Source organism: Orcinus orca, chromosome 15 (assembly GCF_937001465.1).
Source record: "Orcinus orca chromosome 15, mOrcOrc1.1, whole genome shotgun sequence".
NCBI lineage: Eukaryota > Metazoa > Chordata > Mammalia > Artiodactyla > Delphinidae > Orcinus > Orcinus orca.
This window is the reverse complement of record NC_064573.1, coordinates 31142144-31157593: the sequence shown is the minus strand read 5'-3', so window position 1 is coordinate 31157593 and position 15450 is coordinate 31142144. Positions and strand designations below refer to the sequence as shown.

General features: G+C 33.2%; 1 protein-coding gene across 1 annotated transcript; it reads right to left on the bottom strand.

The window, feature by feature from the left end:
• Positions 1 to 5180: 5180 nt before the first annotated feature.
• On the bottom strand, positions 5181 to 15110 carry SYT4 (synaptotagmin 4). The gene is made up of 4 exons (XM_004285506.3): positions 14808 to 15110; positions 11095 to 11906; positions 9290 to 9410; positions 5181 to 7917 (listed from the first exon to the last, which is right to left on the bottom strand). The coding sequence occupies exons 1-4, from the start codon at positions 14839 to 14841 to the stop codon at positions 7610 to 7612; spliced, it is 1275 nt and encodes a 424-aa protein (XP_004285554.1). The 5' UTR covers positions 14842 to 15110; the 3' UTR covers positions 5181 to 7609.
• Positions 15111 to 15450: the final 340 nt, after the last annotated feature.

The following is a 15450-nucleotide window of genomic DNA, read 5'->3' as shown; positions in this document are numbered from 1 at the left end:
GCCATGTGGACATTTGAGGTGTAGGCCTGGACATCTACTTGCTTGCTGTGATTTCCCAATTGCTCTCTACATGACTTTGTGCCAGCCATCTAAATAGATCCCTTGGTAATTCTATGTTCTTAAAAATCTTTTGCTTAGATGAACTTCAGCATTTCAGTGGGTCATATTTCATGTGTGTTATATGACCTCAGTGTTAAATTTAAAGTCATCCACAGTAAATTTTCAAGTCAAATTCATATCTTAGTTGCTTTTATTTTTATTTTTTTTACTTTTTATTTTATATTGGAGTATAGTTGATTAACAATGTTGCATTAGTTTAAGGTGTACAACAAAGTGATTCAGTTATACATATACATGTATCTATTTTTTTTCAAATTATTTTCCTATTTAGGTTGTCACATATTATTGAGCAGAGTTCCCTCTGCTATACAGTAAGTCCTTGTTGGTTATTTATTTTAAATATAACAGTGTGTACATGTCAATCCCCAAATCCCTAACTATTCGCATCCCCCCACCAACCCCCTGGTAACCATAAGTTAATTCTCTAAGTTGGTGAGTGTGTTTCTATTTTGTAAATAAACTTCATTTGTATCATTTCTTTTTAGATTTCACATACAAGTGATATCATACGATATTTCTTTCTCAATACACAGAAATCTGTTGCATTTCTACACTTTAACATTGAAAGGCCAGAAAGAGAAATTCAAGAAACAATCTCATTTACCATCACATCAAAAAGAATAAAACACCTACCTAAGGAGAAAAAAGACCTGCACTGCAAAAACTATGAGATGATGATGAAAGAAATGGAAGATGACACAAACAGATGGAAAGATATACCATGATCTTGGATTGGAAGAATGAGTATTGTCAAAATGACTATATTACCCAAGGCAATCTACAGATTTAGTGCTATCCCTATCAAATTACCAATGGCATTTATCACAAAATTAGAACAAAAAATTTTTAAATTTGTTTGGAGACACAAAAAGACCCTGAATAGCCAAAGTAATCTTGAGGAGGAAAAACAGAGCTGGAGGAATCATACTCCCTGACTTCAGACTATAATACAAAGCTGTAGTCATCGAAACAATGAGATACTGGCACAAAAATAGACACATAGATCAATGGCACAGGATAGAAAGCCCAGAAATAAACCCACACACCTATGGTCAAGTAATCTATGACAAATGAGGCAATACTATACAGTGGTGGAAAGAGAGTTTCTTCAAATAGTGGTGCTGGGAAAACTGGACAGCTACATGTAAAAAAATGAATTAGAACATTCTTTAACACCATGCACAAAAATAAGCTCAAAATGGATTAAAGACCTAAATGTAAGACCAGATATTATAAAACTCTTAGAGGAAAACATAAGCAGAACACTCTCTGACAGAAATCGCAGCAAGATCTTTTTCAATCCATCTTCCAGACTAATGGAACTAAAGACAGAAACAAAAAAACAAATGGGACCTAATTAAACCCAGAAGTTTTTGCACAGCAAAGGAAATCATAAACAAAACAAAAAGACAACCCACAGAATGTGAGAAGATATTCCCAAATGATGTGACCAACAAGGGATTAGTCTCCAAAATTTACAAACAGCTCATTCAGCTGAATAATGTCAAAACAAACAACCCAATCCAAAAATGGACAGAAGACCTAAATAGGCATTTAGTTGTTTTTAAATGATCTTTCCTTAACCTCAGATGACATCCTGTCAAGGAACACAGAATCACTTTAGTACTAGCTTAATGCTAAAAGCTGGAGTATAAATCCAATTTTAAGAAACAAACAGTGAAACACAGTTCACACCAAAACTAATTTGAAAAAGTTTGGGATGTCTATTATATGTATAGCACATTGGACTTCTATAGTTTCTAATATAGTATGAATTACAATAGCGCCCCCTTATCTGCAGTTTCACTTTCCTTGGTTTCAGTTACCCTCAGTCAACCACAGTCGGAAAATATTAAATGGAAAATTAAAGAAATAAACAATTTATAAGTTTTAAATTGTGCCCTGTTCTGAGTAATGTGATGAAACCTCACACCATCAAGCTCCATCCTGCCCAGCATTCCCAACTTTTGACATCATCTGTTCCTGACATCCAATCATTGACATTGTCATAGCTCAGTGATCCAGGATCACTCAAAGCATGTGATCCTCCTTCTGACATAACATCAGAAGGTCAATAATAGCTGTCATTCATCTCACTTCATCTTATCATGTAGGTATTTTATCACATCTTCACAAGAATAAGGGTGAGAATGGTAAAATAAGATGATTCAAGTGAGAGAGAGACCACATTCAGATAAATTTTATTACAATTATTGTTATAATTGTTTTATTTTATTATTAATTATTGTTATTAATCTTGTACTATGCCTAATTTATAAGTTAAACTTTATCATAGGTAGGTATGTATAGGAAAAAAACATAGTATATATATGATTTTTCATCCACTGAGTGTCTTGGAAATTATTCCCTGGGGAAGGGGGACTACTATACATCAATATAACAACAACAACAAAAAATTCTTTTATATATTTGGAACAAATTTTTCTACTGCTATTCTTGAACAATTGTGGTTTTCACAATGCTTTCCCATCTAATCATCAATTAAGTTTGATTTAGTTAAAAAAATATTTATTGAGTTTACTATGTACAACCTAGCTACTAGTGAAAATGATCAATAAAACACACATTTCTTATTTATAAGGGCATTATCTTACAATGGGAGAGTAAATACTTCTTCCTGAATAACATTTTAAAAGTAATGCTGCAAAGGAATACTATAGAGCTGTAAAAATCAATAAGGCTTATATATGCAGCTGGAGAATGATATCCATGATATATTGTATAGCATGTTTTGTTCATCTGATACACAGAAAAATGTGAATATATCTACATATGTTTATATTAAAAATGAGAAGAATTAACCCAAAACTTAAATGTCATTATATATGGGAGAGGAGGGAATAGTTGAGTGTAGAAATAGATGGGCTTCTGTTAATATATTTTGTTTTGTAAATTTATTTTTATAAAATATAATATTTCATATAACTATAAATCAAAATTAAATTCAAAAATCAATTTCTTAAAAATAGAAGCAATCAAAAAATTTACTTGAATGAGTTGGTGGTATAATTACACAGAAACCATCACAAAAGACTTTAAAAAGCAGTCATCCAACTATACATTCATGGGGAAAGGTACATTAAGAAAAAAAGAACTGCTCCCAACACATGTAAATTTTTTTTTTAATTTTCAGAAAAATATTTCTGGTAATAATGTTAGTATTGTTATTTCTTTTTCTTAAAAAAAGTTATAAATAGTTTCTATCTTATACATTTTTTTCTTAACAGCTTTATTGAGGTATAATTTGCATATAATAAACTGTACACACTTAAAGTGCACAATTTGAAAAATTTTGATACATGAATATACCCGTGGAAACATCATCACAATCAAGAAAATGAACACATCCATCCCCTGCACCTCCAATTTCCTACAATTCCCTTTTAATCTCGCTCACTCACACATGTTCACTCACCCTACTCTAATCGCAAGCAAACACTGATCTGCTTACTATCACTACAGACAAGTTTGCATTTTCAAACATTTCTGATAAATTAAATCATACATTATACACTCTACATTTTGGGGGTTCCAGGGGAAAATAACTAGCTTCCTTCACTCAGTATAATTATTGTAAGTATATATGTTGTTGCATGTATCAATTGTTTATTCATTTTTTATTGTTAAGTAGTATTCTATTCTGTGTATACAACACAATTTATTTATCCATTCACCTGTTGTTGAACATTTAGGTTGAATCCAGTGTTTAGCTACTACGAAAAAAGCTTCTATGAAAATTAATGCATGAGTCTTTGTGCAAATGCATGCTTTCTTTTCTCTTAAGTAAATACCTAGAGGTGGAATGACTGGGTCATTTGGTAGTTGTATATTTAACTTTTTAAGAAACTGACTACTTGTTTCTCAAAGCAGCTATACATTTTATATTCCCACCAGTAGTGTAGATCAGTGTAGGAATATTCCTCCAAATCACCAACACTTGTCATGTTCAAACTTTTTGATTTTAGCCATTGTAATAAGGTGTGCAGTGGTATCTCATTGTGGTTTTAATTAGCATTTCCCTAATGACTAATTCCCTTAGAATATCTCTTCAGTGTCTCTGGTTACTTTTGACAGGGAGGTCTAAAATATATTTAAGCACCTAAATGTAATGACCAACTCTTTTAACATACCTGTGCACAGTCTTAATACAATTAATATGGTTTAAAACAAAAATACAATGGCAGCAGATTTTGATTGCAACCATTTGCAAGGTTGTTTTGCCAAGTGTGATAATACAGAACACATCCATATAGATTAGTGCTGTAAAAAATGGCTGATCCTCCTGGTGGTGGATCCCATAGTTCCCATTTACCTTAGCTGGTGTCTGATGGAAACATTGCAGATGTTCTGGGTCTGTTTTTCCTACATCTTTAAGAAGAAATAAAGACTTCCATTTCAACTCCATTTTACTAAATAAATCTATCCAATGCAAGGATATAGGAAAAATGAAAAAGAAAAGACAGTAATATAAAATAGGTAATGAAAGAGACTAAAGTGAGAAAGAAGATCATGAAAGACAATAAAAGGAAGAATAAATTAAAAGTTGTGATGAAAAATGGTGAAAATGGTAAACTAACACACCATTGTAAAGCAATTATACTCCAATAAAGATGTTTTTTTAAAAATGGTAAATAAAATATGGAAAAGTGACCACAATATAGAAAGGAGAAGTCCAAGAATGTGGGCATGAAACATTTTAAGAATCTAGCAGAGCCAATTGATTAGGATCCCTGGAGGAGAGTGGCCTGGCATAGAGAGAAGAGTGAGGTATGCAATGAAATCTATTCACATATCATCCGTGTGTACTTGAGTCAATTGCCAAAGCTCCTTGAGTCTCAGGTTTGCTTCTGAATAGGGATAATATCTTTCCTGGATGAGTGTTATGAGGATTAAGCAAACTACAACAAGATATATGGAAGATCTTGGTGTTGAATCTTTATGTTTCTTAATATATGCCAGATGATCTATTAAGGAAACTCGAGAGTTTAGAAAGAAATAAGAGAATCCATTAATCCATTAAAGAAAATTTTGAGTTGAAATGGGTTGGTCAAAAGCAGCCATTTATTCATGTCATATAACATGATCTTACAAACATCATACAAAGCTGGCACGAAAGAACAGACACCATCTCATATACCATGCTTCCTTCCAAATCACTTCTATTAAGTTACAACATCAGAAAAAATCAGTTACTGAGTTACACAGTTCTTCAAATATGGATACCTCTCCATTAGGGTGGTTAGATTCGCTAATCAGACAAACAATTAATTTACATGTTTAATACAGGGCAGAATGTGTAACAGAATTCAAGATAATCACACAGATACTGTAATACAATATAAAACAGTACAATTTTCAGAAAATGATGAGATCACTATGCCCCTGCCTGTTTCAATTCCTTTCTAGTTTTTCTTCTTTCTTTTCTTAACAGCAGTTGCAAATAGTTTTACTCAACTTTTCACACCGAGAAACACTTTAAATTTTAAGAACTAAAAACTATTTACAAATTAGTTATTGTAATTTTGTAATTATTTGTTCTTGGTTTCATTGTTCCCCTAAAAAAACAAGTTCACCCTCCTCCAACAACAATACTTTTCTTGGTACCGTCATTAACTTCTGGCAGCTCTGAAGGATACTTAGGGTTGACTTCTTACAATGTTTCAGAGCTCCAAAATATATTATATTCCTTGACCCATGATACCAAATATACAAATATTAAAAGGCCATATGACTCCCCCAAACCATATACTGACTAAAATTCATTTCACATTGCTTTCACAGAAATACTGAGTGGACCAAGATGCTATGAGTTGACTTTGTGATGGCATGAAGATGATGATTGGACAATATTCTTGTTTAATCCCCAAATCATCTTAAAGCACAAGAAGAGAGGTTGATTTCAATCTTTGTATATAGAGTGTAAAGCATTTTCTTTACATTAGGAATAGTCATAAAAAGCATGTATAAGTTGTTTTGAAAATGCTTTATCATAGATTTTACAAACACTGTGATATCAAACACATTCTCAAAAACTGCTAAAGCACTGACACAAAACCTGACTCAAAATGTAAATTTTTCAGTAGACTTCATTTCTAACTTGCATATTTAAAATTCAACTGTACCTGAGTTTCACTCATACTTTTCTAAAAACTCAAATACAGTGACATTACCTCAAGTAAATTCTTTCCAAATAATCACAGGGTTTAATGGATTTTTAATGAATTTCAGAGCCCTGGCACTGGAAAGATGTATAAGATACAGGTTTATAAACTGGTCAACAGGCAACAGCTCAAGACAAATTAGCCTAGAAAAGATAGTGAAACATACTTGTGCTAATTTGACAGATAAATATATTATGTATGAACATATATAAAGTATATTAGACTTGCCATGTAACTATTTTTTATTAGTTTTTTGGGTTAAGTAACACTTTCTACCCAGTGATGATTACAACTTCACAACTTTTTTGTCTTCATTTCTTTTCAAATAGTAGCTTAGTCCTCTCTGGGAGAGAACAAGCTGAATGAAGACTTGGTTACCAATGCCCTTTCTGTGTTCAAGGGATAACCTTGAATGTACACTTGCATACTATATATATTTCCTATAAGAAAACAGCATTTCTAACTGGATTTCTCACTGAAGTTTATTTCTTTACCCACTAGCTAACTCAGCAACTTCACAAAAGTATATAGGGCTTTCTTAGGCCACACTGACATTTGTCACAAGCAGTGAATAACTCAAGGCCATGGTTCTTATGTGAGATTATATTTTATTTTTGACTCACATGTAAACTTAGCGAGGGGAAAGCATATTTCGGCTATAGTATTCTAAACTCAGCCCTTTGATAAAATGATTTCTCATTTTGTTCACTTTTTTTTTTCAACAAACCTAAGTTACCCTTCTTATGATAAAATTGTGTCAAATAATTACAGACCAAAAAGAAATAATCATATACTTTTATATGCAGGACAACCATTTGCACATGACATAATTAATAAAATAATCTAGAGAACATTTCTTTAATATCTTTGGGTTTAAAGAAAAATTGATTTCCCCAGTTGATGAACAATGGATGAATTTTCATAAGAGAAGATATGCTTTTCATTTCTAAATCCTAAAAACCACATTGACTTCCAGTGACATGTTCCAATGAGATCATCACCACAGCCATAACTCGGGCCTGCAGAGCAGTATTCCTAAAATGTTTGGCTACTCTTATTTATATAACTGGTAACCTTCAGGGGAAATTGAATATCTTATGAAAATTTATCCAACTTCTCTAATAAAGAGTAAATTATCATGATACACATTTACAGTTACTTTCTGGTCTGATAATTCAATACATTTCTAACAACAACAACAAAAAAGCTTTCACAAGCTTGCAATCATGTATCAGAAAAAAAAAAGAAAGAAAATTTCTTCTTGCCTAGTAAAAATCATTAAGTTCCAACTCATCTTGGCTAGGATGCTAACCATCACAGAGCACATGCCACTTGGCAATTTGTCTCCTGGGATAGTCACAAATCTCCTTCCAGTGCTCTCCACTGGCTCCTTCTGCTGCTGCTCCCAGGACCAACCGCCCAATTACCTCATTTTGGGATTCCCTTTCAGAATCCAAAACCAGAAATTCAACACTTATCTCTTCAAGACCCTCACAGGGAATGTCAAAGACAAACAGTTCATTGAACACTGCATTGGGGGTGCATTTCTTCACATGAGTCTTCTTTTTGGAGATTCTCTTTTTGGCATGGTACAGGTTCACTTTGACATAGGGATCTGCAATGGGAAACAACACAGATTGTACTGACAAGACTTGGCTGGAAAGCTGATCTCAAGATAAGGGTGCCTTAGAGATGCTAATAAAATGTGATTATAACGAATATGAGTCAGAACAAAGTGAAAACATGGATAAAGCTTGGCTTCTGTATTGTCAATAAATTGAAAATAAGTAAGAATGTACAACACAAGAGATAGTGGAGGACGGGAAAGAACTGTAATGGAAGGATGAAGAGATAACATAAAGTGGAAGAAAATAGAATGTTCTAATGACACATTCTGATTACTAATAATTCATTCCAGAGAATGGAATAGAAGGAAAAAATATTACACATCTATCTTTACTGAGTTGTATGACTTTGGATAAATCTCACTAATTCTCTGAGCATGGGCTTTCTCTTTTGAATGGGGGAATGGGCATTTAGAATTCACAATGACAGTGCCATTTTTGGCTTTAATTTTTTTGTGGTTCTTTATCCACTTGCTGTGTTTGTTTCCTGTTACCCAGTATTGATATTTCCTGTGTCACCTGTATCCTGTGAATTTTAAGATCATGCTACTTTATCACACATTTAATTATATTATTTTGCCCTTTTCTGGTTGCATGAGTCATTTTAACTTCCTAACCTAAATCTTTGAGACCATGTTTTTAATCTCCATTATCTAATAATAAAACTACAACTAATAATAGCACTGGATGATATTTAATGAAATATATATTTCCAGACCTCATAATTTCCTTCAAGGTAAGTACTATTATATCCAGTTTGTGTAGAGTTTAAGAAACATACCCAATGTTACGATGCTAAGAAATGGAAGGGTTAGGATTTGAACTCAGATCATTTTAAACGATAGGTCTTATGCTCTTTCTCATTGTACTATACAGCAATTTTTTTTTTTTTGGTAAAAATTAGTCACAAAACTAAAAGCTAATTCTTAAAGCAGACAACAGACACATAAGGAATTAAAGGAAAGATAATAAAAATAATAGAAATGTAAGGGTAGGCAGGCTCATTTAAAATAGTAAAATTAAGAACTTTTCCTAAACCTTAATTTTATTTCCATCACTGTGTTTTTGGCAATGGCCTCACTTCTGCATTTATCACTGCTTTCTGCTTCAACTCCATTCAGTCAGACATCTACGACATACTAACTTTGTACTGGATCTTAGAACTATGCAGTTTTCTTCTTCTTGATAATGGCCTCGGCTCACACATTTATTCCATAAAATGAGAAACAAAAACAATCACATAATTTGTGATTGTGAATAAAGGGTGAATCTAAATCATAGTCCAATGTTAGTTGTTAACTATTTTGCCCAATATATTGCTCATTTCTACACTGAGCCTGAGTTTTTCAAAAACATTCTTACCTGAAAGTCCAGACACATCAGATTTAGGCAGGTGCCGAGCTTTTAAAACAACCACAGTGAGAGTGTTTGTGATGGACTGATAGCAGAGAGAGATCAGTAACTCACCACGTCCTGAAGACTTCTAAACAAAGAGAGATATGAGATAAATATGTTTTTATTATTCTTTAGTTTTGAAATTTATACTTATATTAATTTTTAAAGCACTATAATAGCATTGTTATTTAACTGTAATTTTCCTACTTATTTTACTTTAATATGCTAAAGAATCAAAGAGTAACTAAAAGCTTTTGTGCAGTACCATCATCTTCTAAAACAACTACTGCCATCTTGTGGTCTTTTTAGGTACTACAGAATGTTAAAATTCGTAATGAGTTAGCCACACCCATTACTAGAAATGTTTTAAAGGGTGATATTTAAAATATATCTTACACAGAGGTATTTTTAGTTTTTGCTTTTTAATTAACTCTCCACTTTTTGAAGTTATTAATGGTAATGAAAATTATCTAATTATTTGAATGGATCTGTATATGGTAAAGTGACTCAAGTTTGATTTGATTTCAAATTCTTTAGCACAGACATTATTAGAATTTGAATTCAGAAAACCTGAAATTTAGTCTGACACCCACCACTCTCTTAGCCCAGAGGACTGATGGAGTTAAAATTCTCTTCTCCCACCACACCCAGAGTCCTCCTTTAATCCAAGGAATGAATTAAATATTGGAGAGAATTGATTCAGAATATTTAAAGCTTTGTCTCTGAACAGTATCATAGGGTTTTTCTTTGCATAATACTTAGATCTTATTTTTACTTTAACATTAGATAAGATGACCAAGAACTCAAAGTACAAGTTCTAACTGAAAGTAACAAAAAGTAAACTTGGTATAACTAAGAATGATGGTTGCCCAGAGCTCCTAAAACTTCAATATGTATTTATATAAAAGCTGACATGGGGTAACTGTATGAATAAGCACTCCAAGAAGAATAAGAGTAGGGAACAATTCTTTATTCCCACTGTGCCACTAAACAGTTAGGTGACTCAAACTACTTAATATTTCTTGATCTTGACTTCCATTAATTTCAACAGAAAAGGTGAGGATGTGGTCAAAACAAACTTTATGCTATTCTATAGAATTATGCCTTATAAACACCAGTTATTCTGAAATACCACAACTGGAATCAAATGAGCTCCATATTTAAAGGGAAAATACATTTAGATTTGATTAATTGATGTCTTATCATTTTCTAATAATTCCAGAACTACCAAAGTAGCATAACTGCAAAGGCCGAGTAACTCACTTCCTGTTATACAACATAAAGGTGAATATTTGTAATTCAATATAATGAGATATCTCTTCCTTAAAAAGCAATTCTATGAAGTCATTAGAACTTCAAATACTCAAAATGAACTGACTTAATTTTCAATTTCAAATTCAGTTATGTTGACATTGAAATATATTTTTAACTTTCTTATGAGTAAGAAATATTTGTCTGCATTTTAGTGACAATCTTAGTCAAAATACTTGTGACAGAAATTAATAAAAATATTTATATAAATGATATTTAAATAAATCCATAAAGGATTCCTTTTTATTTTATATCATTAAGATACTTTATGCATTTCAGTTGTGGGTTAAAATTTCTTTCATCTACTCTATCCCCCTGCTCCTCATTTGATTATGATTAATAATAGTTAAACATGGTAAAGATGATATGTATAAGACATCATTTTAATAAAACTCCCCTAGATACAAAAAAGCTACAGAAAAGATTGTTTATAAATATGTTAAGCACTAAAAATGAATTACCCTAACATTTCTCTTGATAATCTCTCTGTTCATTAACTTTTTTCCATCAGTTAATTCAATTCCTGTGAGAGGAATAAGGACTTCTCCAATTATATCATCTCTTGAAAACCTATCAAAACTCAAGATTGTGAAGTGCAAGGCCAACTCTTGGATCTGAGTGTAGGGTATTCCATAGAATGTAAAGGTCTCATCAAAAGCTGGGTCCAAGGTCTTTCTCAGAACTCTGGTTTTCACTTTATGCTTCTTCTCTGGGAGAATCATCATTTTGATGTATGGATCAGAGGTCATCGACTGCTCATCCATGGCTGGCAAGCCACGGGCTTCTTTAATATTTACCACAAATGTTTTCTTCTCAAAGTTATACTCTAAGGAGAAGAAGAGGGTTCCCAGCTTCTCTTGTTTCTCATCTGAAGTAAGAGAAGTGCTGGACTTTAAGCTATCAGAGGAAACTGCCTCTTTTTCCCCTTCTGAGAAAAGCTTTGGGGTCACATTCTCCAGGTCAGGACTGCCAGCTTTGAGGTTTGTTTTGGGAAAATTGCCATTTAGATCTCTCTTCTCAAGATCAAGATGCAAAGAATTCTTTGGCCCAGCTGGTTTATTCTTTACTTCATTTTTCTCATCTGTTCCAAACTTCTTTTTGCTGTTTAGGTTTTCAGGATAAATATCAACTCCCTTTAGCACATGCACAAACTTATATGGAGGAGTCTTGTTAGATTTGGATGATTTTCTCTGACAGCAGATCCATGCAAACAGAGAGACTGTGAAGACCAGGCCAAATGCACTGAAGATCCCCACCACTGTGGGGATTTCATCTGAAAAATCAAATGACCAATAACATGCATTAATTGGGCAGAGTTGGAGACACCCTATTTGAAAAGCATCCTAAAGCTGGCAGTTGCTGTAGGTTGCACAGATTGAATTGCTTTCCAACTGTTCTGGGTGAATTATGTACCTATTTCATGTCACCTTCAGGAATAAACACATTTGTAACACATAAAGAATAAATACAGTATGACAGAAAATCCTTCATTGTAGTAATTTTTCACAAATAAAATGAAAAGATGAAACTGGGGCTGGGCCAGGGATGGGAGAATGCTAAATGACCCTGACCTACCTTCGTTTTCTCAGATAACATGAGTCAACTACAGCATGATGAGTCAGTACTAATTTCATTATGTTTTCATTGACATTTTGAGGGTTTCCAGAAGCATCAAGTCTTACTATGTAGCTCTAAGTGCATATTCTTCAAATACTGACAGAAATTATGGAAAATTATCTTCAATTGTCACAAAGTCATTAATAATTTCCATCCAAATTATAGAACAGTGGTAAAAGAAATGTACACATATTAGGGAAAAAGAACAAAAATATGAACAGTTTATTAATAGTATACAACTTATAAGACTACAAACTCATATGCTGACCCAAAATTCTTCAAACACTGAATCATCCAAAGTACAAATTAATTACCTAAAAAGGATAAAACCCAAACAATTGTTATAAATGAATTATCATTCTTTAACATGTAATGAGAAGAGTGTGTAGAGATAATTTAGAGTTCAGTTTTATCCATAACTGATTTTTTTCCTAGCACATTTCCACATGGCAAATGGCAATCAAATTGAAACTGGCATTTGTTCCTTGAATGAGGACACATTAAATTACTGACATTAGGTAACACTGATTATGCATGAAGCTCACCATGTTCCATATGTAAGTATATTCTCCAACAAATAATAAGTTCATCATGTTACATATGTAAGTATATTCTCCAACAAATAATAAGTAACACTGTGTAAGTAAAAGCAGTATTACTATATCTGGACACAGTGTATCAGTTGAGTCAATGTTTAATATAATCAAAACTAATATAATTAACGTTATAATATCTGCCTTTAGCTCCATTCCAGTCTATTTTTAAATCCCAAATAGTGAATAATAAAGTTAAAAGTTCCAGTCAGGAAAGGGTTAAGGCTTGTTTAACTAACCTTGAAAGAACAATCTTTTGTTTCTCCCCTCCCTAATCCCCCAAACTTCTGCCTATCTACTTCATAATCACAAAACTGAACTCAAATAATATAAGATTAAGAAATGACAAGAGCAAAAATGTCTAAGAAAATAAAAAAGCAAATACAACAATAAAAAATTCTGTAGTTTAATTATATCAAATAACTGAATTGTATAAAGGTGAACTTTGAATTTTCCAGATAGAAAAAGCAGGGAATGCTACAGAAGAAGAATGAGGTGAGAGCTAAAAATCATCAGCTAAACTTAGTACCAGCTTTTCAATTTTTCCTTCTATTTAAGTCTTTGTGGAGAGAAGAAAAAAAAACCACTCCTGGACTACCTAATAATCCAAGGCCAGGGAGCAAAAGCAAAGTCATGAACTATTCTTGATTCTTTAGTCAATGCAGGAAAAATAATTTTTAAAAAAGGAATATAAAAAAATTTTTTTCCTAAATAAACAATGCCAACACTAGAACATATTTTTAACTAGCATAGCCTCTGAAAATTCCTCAGTATTCAAATATTTGTCTGATTTTCAAATCAGAAATTGGGAATACATATCATATCACAACAATATAAACTCAATCACTCAAACAGACAGCTGTGAAAGAAATTCATTTCTGAATATAATATCACAAATTTTCTGTGTTTAATATTCATGTCAAATGGCAAAATATTCAATATAATATAGAAGGGCTCATCTACTCCCTGTGTATTCTCTACTGTTAAGGTCCTAAGCTTTTGAGAGCAAAGATCTCAGTCATTTCACTCAGTTTCATAACAAACTTCTATAAATTCCCTGATATTTCCAAATACATGTAAAGTAAAACTCAAATCTCTTGCCTTTGGAATATAATGGGACCTAAAAATACTACTTTTCTATTTGAAGAAGTAAATCTGATTTTTTTCCTTTTCTTTTTTTACTGTAAAAGAGGAGAGTAATGGTGCTAAAAATCTGTTATAGGAAAAGGGAAATTGAACAGGAAAATATAAGTCCTAAGTATAGTTTCCAGTAGCTTTTAGCTAACTGACTTGCAAAATTTCCCTTATCTCTCTGGGCTCCAGTTACCTCTCCTGTGAAATGGAATGGGCTCAGCTAGTTAATTTTGAATATCCCTTTAACCCTAGTATCATAGGATTCTCTGTCTTTCGTTAGCAAAATATTTCAAGGATACAACAAAAACATAGCAGAGAAAAAAATACCTTATGGTACACTCTGCAATAAAATATACATTCTAAATGCCCAATGTTCAAGTTATTTTATACCAAGATCAAACCTTTATATAATCACAGAAACATCTGGCTTCCTCCAATAAGATAAACACAGGTTTATGTACAAATAGAAATCACCTGCAGAATTAATGACACCAACAAGAAAACAGACCTCTTTACTTAGCGCGTGCTGCAATTTACAGCGCTACCTGAATGATTAGGAACTTCTTGGATGTAAAATCGCCCTGGCAGAAAGCAATTTTAAGGAGAAAGATATCAAGGAAGGGAGAAACCACAGAGATAAGCCACTATTGCCCTTTTACAGTTCTCATTTTTCTACCTGGGAAATCTATGTTCAACATCCCGCGAACACACACATACACAAACACACACACGCGCGCGCGCGCGCACACACACACACACACACACACACAACACATCACCCCAGAGTATTTAAGGAACAACCACAGTTATAAGCGGAGTAACTTGCTTACCAAATTCTTCCCGGCTGGTAGCGATCGGAGCCATTTTTTGCTGCGTATTCTGTCCGAGGTGCTGAACGGAAACTCCCTATCTTGGTTCACTTGCCTGGATGTGAAGCGACAGGGCTTTTCCTAATGCTGAAAACAACGGCGCAAAGCTCAGGGGACCTAAGCCTGGAATAGGGAGGAGGCAAAGAGGGAGATCCACTCGCCCTCGCACAGTGATTTGCCACCCCTCTTCCTGTTTTGGCTCTTCAGAGACGCTTGTCTCTGAGACTCTAGAGGTGGCTGAAACCCGAATTGACGCAATCCTGACGCTACAGGGTTGAAATCAGCACCTCCCTCCTCCAAGCCTCTCCTCTACTCTTCATTCTTTCTTCTTCCCTTCCCTCCTGAGAATTCAACACACATTCATCAATTATCTTAACTGTTGGACTACATTTTCTATTCTGTGAGGGCTCAGAGGTACATAGAGATGTCTCGAAACTCATCGATGTCAATTCCTGATATAAAATCTGATCATCTAGATCAGTAAAAATGTGTCTGTGTTATCAGAATAATATAATTTACAGAGGCGATTTGAGGACAGAGTAAAAAGAGAGAAATTTCTGCATCAGTGATCCACTGTAAAATGCAAATCTATATTTTCTTGCTA